This window comes from Lineus longissimus, chromosome 1 (genome assembly GCF_910592395.1).
Source record: "Lineus longissimus chromosome 1, tnLinLong1.2, whole genome shotgun sequence".
Taxonomy (NCBI): Eukaryota; Metazoa; Nemertea; class Pilidiophora; order Heteronemertea; family Lineidae; genus Lineus; species Lineus longissimus.
The window spans coordinates 21393142-21408670 of NC_088308.1; the positions used below are offsets into that span (position 1 = coordinate 21393142).

The window sequence follows — 15529 nt, forward strand, 5'->3', positions numbered from 1 at the left end:
TTGTTTTATAATACTTTAAACGGCCAAATTTTGCCGGTGTCTTATTTTCGCGGATTTCACGAATAATCTTGATTCGCCCAAAAAATTAAAATTGTTAAGAAATATTTGTTGTTTGATTGGAAAACCGAAAGAAAATTCCTTTGCAAAAATAATTGCAAAAATCGTGAAAATTTATTTTCATCAGAAAGATGGCGAACATTTGGCTGTTTACAGTTCATACTGTATTTTCTACATTAGTGAATTTTGGTGCAATCTTATCTTCGTTGTGAGTGTAGAAAGTCCTTTAGCTAACATAACCCATTACCTAGATCTTATCTCAATTTATTGACATGCATGAACACAGGCGTACTGTAGTTCAATATCGTATACTATACAATGTTCAATATTCGTCTGGTATAAATTCATACACTACTTTCTAAATATAATTTCTATATATAAGGAAATTTCGTCTCGGCATCAGTTCGGTCTGAGGATTACGACCCTGACATATATACTTAATTGTTTATTGTTGAGAGTCTATACTGTAGGCCAAAGAAAGGTCAATGGATAGGAATTAATTGGGTTAACATTGACTCGGACCTTTCATGATATCTACAGTGTATGTATGACTAGACGTATGGCGTGTTCATATATTATGGCTGATTAATCGTACGATGACTGTGGCTGTTGGTCTAGACCGGTAAGTCTCGCTTAGAATGGTCATTATGTCTATGAAGGTGACAAGAATATCTCTTAGCTTGGTTGATGAGAAGAATATCTTTTTAGAGAACAAGTCCATATGTGGATGGTCAAAATTGTAACGCAGTATACATTTGTAGACAATAACTAGGCCTTACAGACTCGTGTGGTCACTCTATATTTTGTGCATGTCGCTCTACTTCATAGTTTGATTGCAAATACTGTAGGGATTATCGCAATTCTCATATTGATTGCCTTGATTTTGGAGATGCCAAAGGAGTCCCATAGTGTTTATACTTAACTATTGTACTCTGTACAAGTGTTTCCATTGAATTGCATTATATGCAACCAGCTATTTCAGTTCAATATGCTGTCGACAGATGTCGATGATTGCATTTGTATCGGAAACGAGCGAACATTGCAGCTTTTCCTTTCCACAAATATTAAGGTTGGTTTCTATTCACAGTGTGCGACTAAAGAGCAATTCTTGATAATTAAGGAGAAATACCTTAATTACTTAGTTTTGAATCAAGTTGATTACTTGTCGTTTTACTCTAAACCACATTTATATTTTGCATTTCATGAAACTCAGCATAAGGCAGATAGAAACAAATCTACAAGGGAAGTAAGATCAAAAATGGGATTGAAGTTGTTCACCACCACTGTGGTGCTATTCGCAATGTGGATTGCCTACTCATGGATTGACCTATTCGACCCAGGTAATTGCCGACGATGCGGCATGTAGGATATTACATGCATGATAAGATGTGCTACTTCATGTTGTAAAGAATATATTTTAAAAATATATTTATACCACATGTATATTCTAAGAGTATACATGTACCCGCAGTATCGACAGTTTCCATGTAGCCCCATCGACCCCTCTTCCGGGCTTAATATTGCTTAATAGACTCTATTTGCCTTTTAGTTATGGTTCGTGGGAAAAGAGTGTTGGTCACTGGAGCCAGCACTGGTATAGGTGAACAGTTAGCATATCAATACGCAGGAATGGGGGCGAAGGTCATGGTGACGGCGAGAAGAGAGGATGTGTTGAAAAAGGTTGGTGATTCTTCATCCTACATGTCCTTACGGATATATGGTGCATTAATATTGATGTACAGATGTGGGTTGAAATAAACGCTTTGGCTCAGTTTATTACAGAAACATGTTGAAGTTTGGTGTTGCTTAAAACAGACAGATGTGATCGGACTCTTTCATAGTTGCCGTAAAATTTAACTTGAGATTCCAGTAGGCAGAAAATTAAAGTTGAATATAATGGGCAAATTATTGCATTGGTACATGCAATGTAAATAAATGAAGAACATATTTTCACCTTTTTGAAAGGTTGTTGCCAAATGCAAGGAGATCAGTGGAAAACCACAGCAATACTACGTCACTGGTGACATGTCACGACTAGAAGATGCTGAAATGATTATGCAGGTAAAGCACACTTATAATGCCCATCATTAATTTTCCTCTGCTAATAGATGTCCTGTTAGTAATTAAATTGTATTGATATAAGAACCCCTTCAATATCACAAAATGACGGATGGCGGTCACAACTTACTCCTAACCAACGGCGTCAGAACTTACCATACTGCTCACCTTGTGCATATCTTTAAATTTCAAGAGAGTTTCTTCTGTATTTCTCAGAAAGTGGCCAGTACGGCACTGCTCGCATTCTACTGACTTGTTGTCACTCTCAATAGTGCGTTATAAGAAAAATGCTATGTTGCACAAGGTGAGCAGTACCCTACCGCTTGCTTTCTACCATCGTACATCCTACAACTAATCATTCCGACCGTTTCTTCTAGGCAGTAAAGGAGAAACTCGGAGGCCTTGATATCCTCGTTCTTAACCACGTAGGGCCGTTTGACTTCGGATGGTTTTCGGGGAAGGAGAATCTGACAAGATTCAATTATAAGACGACAGTTAACTATATATCCTACGTTCACCTAGCTGCTTATGCCTTACCTTTATTGAGAGAAAGTCCTGGGAGCAGTATTGTAGTCATATCCTCAGTCGCTGGTAGGTTTAAGCATTTTAAGACTTTAGTGGACAGTGGATACATATTCACCAATCGAGGTCAGTACTCGCAGAATATTGGCAGATGTTGTAAATTTTAAGCAAGGCTAATAATTCCAAGACGTATGTTTCCGAAGACTTAATTGGTACATAGCAAGAACTTCATTGTATGTCTAAGCTATCGTTGCTTTGATTTACAAAATAAGAAAGAACTTTACACTGTATACTGTACAATACACTAAGCATTCTTTACACTTTCTTCCACCTTGCAGGAGTAATAGGAATGCCACCTAATGCCGAGTACGCCGCATCAAAGTTCGCATTGAGAGGATTCTTCCAGAGTCTTGCCGCACAATTTGAAATCTTGGAACAGGACACCTCAGTTACCGTGTGCTTTTTAGGACCAATTGGTGAGGGTGGTTCTCACTATAAAACGCAAAATTTCCATAGGAATTTTTTGTGTTTTCGCGGATTTCACAAATAACCTAGTTTCAAAATTAATCGCGTAGAAGTATTGTTTTAATTGGAAAAACCAAAAGTAATTTCGTGATCAGCCTGCATACAAAAGTTGAATATTTTTTATTTTTATCATGAAATTCTTATGAAAAGTGCCAGAAATTTTTTGGTGTGTGTGTGTCTGTTTAAACGTGGTTTTGATAGCAAGAGCATGTAGTTCTAAAACGTTATAAGTTAAAATTCATTTACACATTGTATACTTCAATTTGTGTCTTTCGACGTTGTGCCTGGTGAATGTAAAAATTTCTATTTATGATAGTTTTTTCCCTTGCAATAATCATCACAGGTGTAGCAGGTGAGCTTGAAGCTCTTCCACACTTAAACATTCGTCAGAAATATAAATCTTCAGAAATACGTTTCATTCGTATGAATTATGTATATCACGGTTGACGTGATGTTTTATGAAATGACTGACTCAAACCAATTTCTTTCCAGATACAGCTTCTGCTGTCAGAGTGTTACAAACGACGAGCATCGTTGGTAAGAATTTCAGCAGCTCCAATGCTATCAGTTTGGCTGATGTTTCGTCCACAGCATTGGCAGTCGTAAAGGCAGGGGCGCTGAAACAAGAAGAAATGTTTTATCCATATTATTTTAAAGTTGTTAATTTCCCCGGATTACAAAGAATAGTAAAGTACTTTGCAAATAAGTCATTTAAGAAAGGCTGGAGAGAGACATCTGAGGACACGAAATGAACTAAGGACTGTTACAAGAGCATAACATATAAGGTTGACAACAGTGGTGGTTCTCGACACACCGCCATGTAATGGCCGGAATGGAACTTGCGTGTCTGGCTTATACATGGAAAGACTTTTTTATGCCTCCTTATTAAATCGACATGTATCAACGTCCTTAACTGATTGAACGTTTAAGATTGTCAGTCATCAAAAAGAGTTATTAAATGCAGCATGTATGACAAAAAGTACATGTAGGTCAACAAAAACGACAACACGACCTTTGTATTTTGTGGCATGAAATCTGCTCTAACTTGTAGACCGTGTATCAGATGGACCTGACTGGCAATTAATTTTGGAAGAAGCAATATCTGAATAGTCGGTGATGAAGATTACAATAAGTTTTAGGTGCGAGCAGGCTGTGAATAAAGACAATAGACAGTGTATTGGGCTAGGCCTGAGTTATGTTAACTGCTAAAAAGGAGCAAAATAACGTAATGATGCAAAAGTTATGTCAAGCATTCCATTTATTTTAAAAAGCTTTTAAAAGCGACATGATTTATTGTGAATCTCTGAAACCGTTGTCTTTTGCTGATCCAATCGCCATCTGCAGTGAATGCGTCTTCCCGATAATATCGATCTCCTATTTGTTGAGGACAATCCTGGACAAATGTTTGATTCGACAAACAAACGCCTGGATGGTGTGTTACGTTTACTTCCTCATGTAAAGTTCATTGATTTGCTGGGTCGGTTTATCGGGAATGCGGACTCGAGGGAGCATGCCTCAGGTATAACCAGTGATTGGATGCAGTCCAGCGCACGGTCAACATCAGTTTCTTTATTTGGTGCGGCGGCATGAATGTTCACATGACAACGTGTAAGGTAGGATTTTTTTTCCGACGCAATAATATATAATTTTAACTGCATTATGCTTATATTGCCACTGCAGCTTTTACGTATCGTAATCGTATCCAATGAAGAGGGCTATGAAAGATTGTGCTGATTTTATCATACTGATGAAACTAGCCACTAACAAAACATGTCAGTTGCGGGTTTTTTTAGTCATGGTGGCAACATAATGTTTCAGAAATGCGGAAATTTATCACAACACACGTTGCATTTGATAAGGTATCAATTCAAGTGTTGATGTTGGGCATTATGACGACCTTTTTTTAAATGATATACACAAATCCGACCATCCCTTTGGTTAGGAAAACATGTATCCATGAAGTACCATATGTTTGACATTTTCACTTCTCTTATAATGAAGCGTACGTTGTTCAAATGTAAATGATGTACATTCGTATTGAAAGTTTGTGGGCTTTATGTTTTTAAATCCGTTGTCATTCCCCTAGGACTAAAACTGCGACATGATCAAATAGGACAACACATTATTTTTCATACTTACATACACTTATATGCCATGTGTCGGTCTATTCCAGTATACATGTAGGTGCATGCGTTCATCAGAAACCGGCTGTCGGCATCTCCAGTGGCAATGGCAAACGGAGCCAAATGTGGTGTATAAGTTAGACCAATACAAAAACAAACAAAAAACAGCTGCAAATGAAAGATGTCAAAAAATGGCAGTACGAAAAAAGAAGCTTCCGCATCTGTCAGAATCAATTGCACACCATCAGTTCACCCGCCGTTTAATGTTCTAAACCCATATGTCAGCGAGTGCAACGTGTGTTTTTTACAGGAAGATCGATAAACTCATCAATCATCTCTCAACATGCCAAAATTTCGTGTCTTGCCATAATTCAATTTAACGATTTATGATGGACTGACCCAACTTCTGTCATTAATTGAATAGCTCGAAAAGCTGTGATGTTTGGTAAATCATCTTGATTGTTTCCGGGCTGTGATTCTGCATATCATTTGTCACATTAAACCTATGTCTAAATTCGTAGGAATTATATTGCGTTTTGTATTGAACATTAGCAACAAAGCTGTGACGAAAACTAAGCAGTGGGTGATGTTACACATGTTGAAAAGCTATACATCCAATCAATCCAGTTTTATAAAATGCATTATTATAATGCTTTCTCCACGGATTGGACCTGACCATTTTCCTTGTTATTGTATTTAATACGTCTGACTCGGCTGTAAAAACTAAGCGCCGAGACATATCGATTTCGTCGCATTAATGGCAGAATCAGAAATCGTTACAGCCAAATCTGCAATTAAACAATCAAACCGACGTAGGCTGCTATTCTATTTGAGGCTAAGTGTTGAATCGAAATTAACGTGTATTGAACTAATAACCAGAGAATAGAATATCATAAAACAACAGCTGGTCCGGTTTGTTGCAAAAAAATAGAAAAAAAATGTAATCTTAACAGAGTGCATCTTATTCGATATACTGTACATGTCTGACTACCGGACACAAGACCAATTTCAAGAATAATGGCCGAACGTATATTTCAGCTTTTGAAATGAGTCCATTTTGAAATGAGTCCATTTCAAAACAGGTCCCGTGATATACACAATTATTACGACAATCAGTATTTTTATTATAAAACTTGAAATGAAGAGCCATATGGTTCTAATCGGTTCATATTCCGGACGTGAAAAACGACAGGGTAGTGCTCGATTTAATTTGTCTTTTATAATGGCTGAAGGTTGCATTCTGCTACAATGATTGGCGCCTGAAATGACCGATTTTTCCGGAAATGTCGCCCACAAGATTGCGCCAGCATGCAGTTTTCTTATTTGATGCGCTGCGGTATGCATGTGTACTTCTAATAAGCGTAAAGCTGGGACTTCACTCTCTCGATTTAATCATGTGGCAGGGTTGCTTTCGGTTTTCGTATTTCCAATAACCGCTGGTGAATCTGGTTGTACAATAATCACAGGCAATAATAAGTTTTATCGAAATCCAAATAGGAAAAAAATGTGTTGAGAGCACATCTGTGCACCAATCCTGTTACTTTTTTGCAGTTGATTGGGACCGCTTCACCGGGACTGGTTGCCAGTGTTACGTAGAAGTAGAAATGCCCCTCACCCCCATGGAATAAGTGGGTGAGGGGCATCGGATTTTTTTATTGTGCCTCTTCGACAGCTCCTATCAGAACTCAACATAGCCCGTATTTATCTTAGCTGTGTTTGCGATGCATCTACACCAACGCATGATGAAACACTGTACCGTCTTGATTCACCAGTATCAATTTGTTAATTAATTTGCGTATCAATATTTATTCCCCCAATCGTCATCTTGAATTTCTTCGGTTTATTATCAATCGCTGCAGCAAGAAGACGTGGTTAAGATCGAATGACTGACTGATCAGTTATCAATGGCAGTACCTAGCTACAAGTAAGTCTAAAATGTAATCTTTTGACCACACAAGCAGGGACTTTGAGCACCTGCATTTGAACATGAGAACAGCCGCTAGAACAAGACAATTACCAGTGTCCTCCAGTGCGTTCCCTCTTGGGTACTGACTCGCAGTTCAGGTATGGATTGGAAGTGACAATTATCTGGCATGAATAAGAACAGGTATTGATACTGCCATGAGCATTGTGTATCACTCTTAGCCAATTACGTTTCTGAAGCCGTCACGAAATGATTGATTGATGGGTCTAACAGGAGAGAGAAAATAGCTGGGATCATTCCCGAACAGGTGTCAGATTTGTGCCGTCCATGTACCTATAATAGCAATAGTCTTAAGGTCCAGGCTACTCCTTGTTGCATGATGTCAGAAAGGGCAAAAGGCGTATGTGAGAAATTTCACTGCAGGGGCCAAAGGTGTGGTCATGGCAACAAGACAAAACCGTGTCGATGGTGCGCGGTTATGCAATAATCACGATTTTAATTTGTCGAACGGTGTGTTACCCGAAACCCAAGTCGTGGGGTTACATGACCGACGGCAGCCTGAATAATTAGCACTCAACTTTTGAGTAGTATTGCTTATTATCATTTCCATGTATGTATAATATTGAATACTAGTTAGTCTGGCTGCCTTGGACGCCACTCATACCGATTTTCTGATAAGACTCTTGTATCATATACTGATATCATGAATATCCTTATTTTGTATAGCGACGTCTACTGCTAGCTTTTCTACGTGTACATGACAATCATACAAATGGAAGCATTAGTATCTCTTTGAGACCAGCAAATTTCGTTGTCTAATGAAAACCATCCCTAAAATAATGTCTCGGATAAAGAAAAAAGTTTCTCGAACAATCTAGATTGACGTCTATTAACTCTATTTCGAGTTGGTCTCATCAGAATGTTCCATTTCGATCATCAATACCGTTCGATACGTTAAAACTATCCAAATAATGATATACATATATACCTTTATGTGCTATTACGGAGGATTAAGTATTAAGATAGTGCTGTAATAAATGTGGATGAGATACATAAGGCGTTACCACAATATGGAAGCACGTGCTTCGGTAATGGTAGGCAATGGGTAGGTTTCGCAGTCCCAACAAACGAAGCCATTCAAACTTCAAAGGTCTGTCGTGAGATTTCTCCCACCGTATTTAATTTACGCAACACTGATAAATCATTTTCTGTACTTAGTCGTGCTACAGTAGGTGTACGAGGAACGTAATTTTTTTTGAAAACTTTTCGTAAGACTTCCAAAACCTGCCTATTGCCGCGAGACTGAAAACAAATCCATCTGGCTCTGGGATTTTATTATGTCATTTCGATGGTAATAGGATGAGCAGAGTTGTTGTTATAATTCCCTCGTTTTGTCTAGGCAATCATTTCATCGATTTCCACTTCAGCACGTTCTTGTTAAGTCCATGCCATTTCTTTTTATCGCATTGTCATATTGTTAACATAATCCTCGCTACGATGATTGACACATTCCACTCAAACTTCTTCGACTCATTGAGAATGTATTAATAAGCGAAGGATTATAATAAATGCGAACTGCTATAAAATAAGCTATTAGTGGTTGTCTATGTACTATAGTCATTTCCTTAAATGTTTTGTCCACATCATTTGGGGCTCTGGAGCGCAAATAACACTAAAGATGTATTTGAAGTCTCAAACGATGCAGAAAATAAAAATGGCACTATGTAGGCAGTCTGTTTCGAGAAAGACAAACTGATATTCTAATATGCGAAGAACTAGTCGACATGTATTTCAGCTTTAAACGTGGAAGAAAAATAGGGAGTTTCCGCATCGCTTACGATTACGACTTTGAAATCGTAATCGTAATACTCTCAAAACCGGCATGAACCAGAAATTTTGTTTCCGCATTCACACCAACGACTTGGTGTACTGTAGTATAGGCCCTATACTCTGCTCTCATGCTCTGGGTGCACTTTTCTCGGCGCTAAAACATGATCAAAATCGCCGTTGATCAAATTAAATGCAGTTCCTATGTTTGACAGATATGTTCTAAAGTATTCTTCAATGAATATTTCACCTTGAATTTAATATGTAGCGTGGGAAATAGGCTTTTCGCTAATCCATGTAATCGTTTTTCGACTAACGAAGATCAGCCGGAATCCTCGTAAGAACGAGACGAAAGTACCATCGACGATTTCGCTGGGGACGACGTAGCACCAAAAATCGATGACGTCAAACACAAATCGTAATCGTAATAGTAATCGTAAGCGATGCGGAAACTCGCTAACACAGTTTGCCACTTTGCCAAAGGCCTAACTTGAAATTTAAATTGAAAGGCGATTAAATCTTAAGCAGTGCTGCTCATTAAATTCCGATTTTAAGCGCCACTGGGCACAACAGTTGTGCATCACTGAGGAGTGGTTAGTGTAACGTGCAATTAATGTGGTTTTTTTTTAATTTGTCTTCGTCACTTAACTACTGCGCATAGCAGTAATAACTTATAAAATGTTGAATACGTTGCCTTCTTTTTCAATGGCAACTGTTATGGATTATTACAATAAAATATATTTGGGATTTAGAAAAAAGATTTATTGCGTGAGGATCCAGCATCTGACGCATGAAACCCGCATTAGCACAACGTTCTGTGGACTTGGTATACCCAGTTAACCTGGTTTTGTTGTTAATTGTCAATTTGGTGGCCATATAATAATATTGCAAACGAAATGTACGCAGACAGATGCTTATTGTTGAATGTTCAATAAAAGATGTATGCTTGAAATGTATATTTATGAAGATGTAATGTAATGTAAAATTTATATAGAGCGCCTTACCACCGTGAAAAAACGTGTTCAAGGCGCTACTCCTCAAAAGGCTCCACGGAATAGCCATGCCTTCAGCTGACGCTTGAAGGAGAAAATATTGGTACTTTGGATTGATTTGATTTCAGGGGGGAGCTGGTTTCATAGGAAGGGGGCACATGCAGAAAAAGCTCTGTCGCCATACGAGGTCCTGGTGCGTTTTGCTAGCAACTTGACACTAGATGAGGACCTCGTATGACGAACAGTTTTTGCGAGAGGTAGATGAAGATAACCAGGGGCCAGTCCGTGGAGCACCTTGAAACAGTGAAGTAGCACCTTGAACTGAACCCGTGCCTCAATCGGAAGCCAGTGCAGTTCTTTTAGCACGGGTGTGATATGCTCACGCTGTAGAGTAACTGACTGTAACATTGGTTGTGGGCATGGCAGATTGAGATGAATAGAAAAAGATCGTAATTTTCAGCACACACAGATTTAGGTTATTGGGAAGGTTGTTTTTTTGCATTTCGACCTGGAAATAGGAAACCAATTAAATTGTGATCGATCTCCGTGAAAGCTCATTTGTGACTATGGTACATGGGTTGTTGAAAGGCATCAGCAAAATAATAGAAATCATCATTCTATCCACTTCGGTCGAATCACAGTGCAAATATTTTGCAAACTGCCTTGGTTCTTTATTTTCCTGTTTTGAGTCAATCTGTCGCTCTTGTCCCATCTACACTCAAATGTGTAGTGCAACAGGTCTAATCAATCCAGATGCCGATCTGGTTACTGTGCATATATGAAAACAAAAGGCACATTATATTGGCCTCCTGGCCGTGATGAGCTGGTGAATGCTAGTCCAAACCAGCGGGCGCCTGGAGAGGAAATAGATAATTCTTAGACAAATTGACGAATGCGGAATAAGCTTCAATTTACAACATCAATATTGATATCAAATTTACACGTATTGATTGAATTAGTTGTCCATTATTTGCAATGATGGACTGTCCATCCATTCACTTGGCTCCAGTGAATTCATTTACGAAATGTGTACAGCCAATCCCCATGTACAGTGTGACGTATACCGCTTCTTATTCATGCTCACTATTTGTCAGGACTGCATGAAAAGTATTAAGGTTCACATACGGTGAACATTCGATTTAAGATCTTCATTTGTGTACGCATCTCTGTTGATTAAACACAAGTATGGTCTTAGTTTCATCGCTCAAGACCGTTTCTGAATATTCGGGTCAGGACCTATGCACATGGTCGTTCAATGCAATTTAACATATTCAACTCGGCAGACAATGGTTGACGGCACCAATTTGTCTGATGGTCATAGCGTCAGGTTCCTTCTTGGCCTTTGTGTCGATTTCGTAGTAATGAATAAAGCGATCTTATATCAGTGAACACAGAGTGTGTATTTCCCACTATTTCTTCCATGCTTCGTTTAACATTACAATTTACACATACGCCATCTCCTCATTCTCATAACACAATTTTCACAGTCCATTCGCCACAAATATTCACACACTCATGCAAAACGCGACGCCGATACAGAAGGAGTATTAGTTGTAATTTTCCACTTGATTACGAACCATCAACCAAGCATTAACAGAATTCTGTCGCGGCACACACAAACATGTCCTTCCCTTCCCAATGCTGATCTCCACTTACTCCAATCATATGATCGGTATACTTATATTGCACTGGATGGTACATTGTCAGGGGCCCTTGATCTAACAATAACGAGTAGCTAGATAACAATCACAACGTAAGATCTTGCTTCGGATAACCTAAGGGTTTGCCATGTGTACTGCGTCCTATCAAAATTGGCTTCATCAAGGTCATCGCCTCCATGCGACTCCAGTAAGGCAACCCTCCCTCGGAGACTTGGGTTTCCTCAGTCTGCCCCCCGGGTCTGCCCCTTTGGGTGATATCTCCATAATGCACACATCTCAAACAATACATATCGACTTCATTTACTCTTGCTTTCCACTCAGATTGTTTGCTTGTCACTTTACCTGATTCCACTCGACTATGCAAAAAATGATAAGCAGAAAGCAACAACAACATTACCAGATAAATATACTCTTGCTATATATACTTGTCCAGTTCAGCATTAATTTCTATTCTTGAACACCTGATCAGCTGAACTTGTTATAAGCTAAAGGCAAGAAAAAATTATCTTAATCTTTTGAGAAGATCTTCCTCACACAGATTCCTTATTGTGCCATCTCTATCCCTCAAAATCTCAGATAAGAAAATGTTAGAGTAATAAAAACTAAATCTACTCAGAAAATGAAAAGTTTAAATCCTCATGACAAAATCGATATCTTTCAAAGTAGGGGGATTGCCATATCTTGTGAGGCTCTGCCAGGATTTGAATGCGACATAAGATGCAGCAACCCAATTATCGACATCAGTGAGCTAATTTGAATCGACATAGTCTTAAAACATCTATCGAAGCCATCGCGATCGATTCAAGTCTTAATTGAAATATTGAGTGTTTAAGACAGTTAGCGTATCTTGGAATGTTTCAATTTTTTTCAATCCGTTATCATTGACATCGCTATCGATTCAAGTCTTAATTGAAATATTGAGTGTTTAAGACAGTTAGCGTATCTTAGATTTTTTGTTTCGATCCGTTATCATTGACAGATATTTAGGTTAGAGCCGCATGCCGTTCATTCATGGCCTTTCATCGCTTTCATACGTCAATCTGAATCACACTTTTGCTAACCAATGTATCAATTGTTTTTTAAAATTCTGACTGCTGCAATGAGACGATGCCAATTTTAGCACTGTGTTATACACATGAGAGACAAGTCGTTTCTATTTACCCGAAAGGTGACTTTGAAAGATGGTGGCCAAGATTCTGGGAAGTCACAAATTATGGAAATGGTTCTGAACCTATGTATACCGCAGCAGTATCCTATACCTTGCGAAATGAACTTCGGATTCTTTCTTTCACTGCCAGACTCTGCTATGGCCCTCGGAACAGGGGCATTCTTAGACAGTAGATAGATTGCCCGCTAAATGACCGGGGGCATGTGACCTGCAGAACAGTGAGATAATAAAGATGTTAATGATGAGAATCTGTCACTCAGACAGTCGCAAGTAAGCTTGAATATAATCGTTCATAAAAACCGTTGACCTGAAATATTTCCTGCCTGCACTCAATTTGTCACTCACACTTCATTTCTTTGATGAGAGGAGATAATGGTTCGCCAGTGACAGTTGCACCCGGTTTGACGTTCAGAGGGCCCGGCAGGTCACCTGCAGGCCACCTTCCCAGCTAGCAAATTACATGGGACCCATATGGGTGCCAAATGGGCAATCTGGGTTGCCAATATGGGCCCCATCTAAACAAACCATATTGGGCCCAGATGGGAAACATGGGGCCCACTTCAACCATGTGGGGCCCATATGTGTTTTGCACCGTGGACGCCCATGTGGGTACCATCTGGGCAAAGTGGGGTATCTGGGTATGACGTGGGGGTTGCATGGGCAAGCACCACCTTAAACCCCTGTAAATCCCAGTTAGTGCCCACCTGGTCTGATGTGTTCTACACTTCTTTGAATAGTCTATATCATCCCCAGACACGTTGTCGCAAAAAGGGATTGGGGACACTGAGTTGAGTTCATTGAGAATGGAAAAACGAAACAAAATGTATGATAAAAAAATGAAAATATTTGTTTTATTTCTATAATGAATTGCAGTTGATATAGAAATACTTATAATATACTGAGTAACAACAATGTCAAAGCACCAATGTCATTGAATAAACCTGAGATTTTGTCCTGCATAACAAATGTATGATAAAAAAATGAAAATATTTATTTTATTTCTATAATGAATTGCAGTTGATATAGAAATACTTATAATATACTGAGTATCAACAATGTCAAAGCACCAATGTCATTGAATAAACCTGAGATTTTGTCCTGTATTTCCATGTTTTGGCAGGTCACTATTCATCACTATGGTTATATATATTCTTAATTGTCACTATCAGTATTTTGTGGCTCTGGCAGCCGCAGGGCAGGGTCATTTCCACCTGGCAATTGTTGTTCATTGACAACTTCAACTCCTCTTGCCGCACGTTTTCCTCCTAGTCCTCGATCACGCGCATTCGTGAACCATGTTGACATTTTCTCTGCGATGGCCTTGTCTGTTGCCTGCTTCTGATATGCATGTTTGCGTACACTTCCTGAAACCAAAGACGTATAGTGTAACAGTATTATGTACATCACAATAGTTTTCTGACAAGGCTACGAGTACCACTACATAGGCCTACAATACATGATCATGATAAAACAGCAAAACAGGTAGGCAAGACACACTGCACAGTGTATTTTCACGCATATAAATGTACACAGTTAAATGTACAGTGTAGCATGTACAGTTACACTTTTTTACAGTACACTAGCAGCCTACAACGAACGGGATATCACAACAAAAACATCAAAGAATCTGCAGAATTGTATTGAAAGAATGTATATAAAGCACACAAACATCAAGATTGGTGCTTTAGACAAGGTCACAACTAACCTGGCAAACAAAAAACTATTCTAATCAATGAAATTATGGGAAAGTTTCTCTGCTTTTTGAGTACTGACGTGAAGAACAAAATCAAATATGGCGGCTGACAATGGCGTGCAAGGAGCCGACAATACTCGTCCCCGTCAGCTCTTTCAGCTCCATTGGAGACGCACGATGCACTCGGAGGCCAATAGGGACGATTTTGATTTGCTTTGGCGCCCAAAAATTTTGTAAAATGCCAGCTTTACTCTTAAATTTTATAAATTTTATAAAACATATTTCATTATCATAATCTTGAATGGGCCTCATGTAAACCCTTTATTTTTAAAACATATAATTGGAAATTCTCGGATGTGGGATTGATATGGGGTTCATAATGAGATACATTGGGCTTGCAATTCTCAATTGATCCCCATATCAACCATCGCAAACCCACATGGGGCCCATAACTCAAAACCCATATGGGCTTTCCCATATGGGCCCCACATGGTGAAATCCCATGTGAGATAAACCATCTTGGTCCCACATGGGTTACATGTGGGCCAGATGGGACCCTGCTTGCCCAGGTAAAACCCAGGTGGTTCCCATATGTTTTGCTAGCTGGGTTCGCCTTTGACGTAGAATCTGATCTAACTTCTGATAGCTAGTGGATTATAATCTCACGTTGAATGGCCTTGTCGCATCAAGTGAGCAAACTTACGAGTAGGGAATTGCCTTCGATGACACCGCATATGAATACTCTATCTCTATTATGAGGATTACAAATGCAGAGATGGAACAAAATCAATTTTTCATTTGAATAACTTTAAAATTGTCGGAGAACTGGTGATATCAATGTGTCTTATTAATATCGCATCTGCATTGCAAAGTTATCAGACTGAGCAGCAGCGACGTTTGCTAGTAGCCAACATGTACCGTAATGGCAAAACTGTACAAATCACCATTTACAAGCCGATTATAAAGAAGTAACAGCTAT

General features: G+C 38.9%; 2 protein-coding genes across 2 annotated transcripts in view; both read left to right on the forward strand.

Annotated features, from left to right (window-relative positions):
• The first annotated feature begins 390 nt into the window (after positions 1–390).
• LOC135491941 (hydroxysteroid 11-beta-dehydrogenase 1-like protein B) lies at positions 391–4404 on the forward strand. Its single transcript, XM_064777905.1, has 7 exons — positions 391–679; positions 1271–1397; positions 1607–1737; positions 2023–2118; positions 2493–2706; positions 2976–3113; positions 3655–4404. The coding sequence occupies exons 2-7, from the start codon at positions 1316–1318 to the stop codon at positions 3912–3914; spliced, it is 921 nt and encodes a 306-aa protein (XP_064633975.1). The 5' UTR covers positions 391–679; positions 1271–1315; the 3' UTR covers positions 3915–4404.
• A 226-nt stretch (positions 4405–4630) lies between these two features.
• Positions 4631–15529, forward strand: part of LOC135491879 (RYamide receptor-like) — a 97040-nt gene continuing 86141 nt past the window's right edge. Inside the window, exon 1 of the mRNA XM_064777901.1 lies at positions 4631–4775. The gene's annotated coding sequence lies outside the window, so the exon portion shown is untranslated. The remainder of the gene's footprint in view (positions 4776–15529) is intronic.

Bases quoted from the DNA above. Each gene is read 5' to 3' on its own strand.
- LOC135491941 (XM_064777905.1), top strand. From the start codon at position 1,316: ATGGGATTGAAGTTGTTCACCACCACTGTGGTGCTATTCGCAATGTGG. The intron at 1,738-2,022 runs GTTGGTGATTCT...CCTTTTTGAAAG, and splicing joins GAGAGGATGTGTTGAAAAAG to GTTGTTGCCAAATGCAAGGA. The intron at 2,707-2,975 runs GTAGGTTTAAGC...TCCACCTTGCAG, and splicing joins AGTCATATCCTCAGTCGCTG to GAGTAATAGGAATGCCACCT.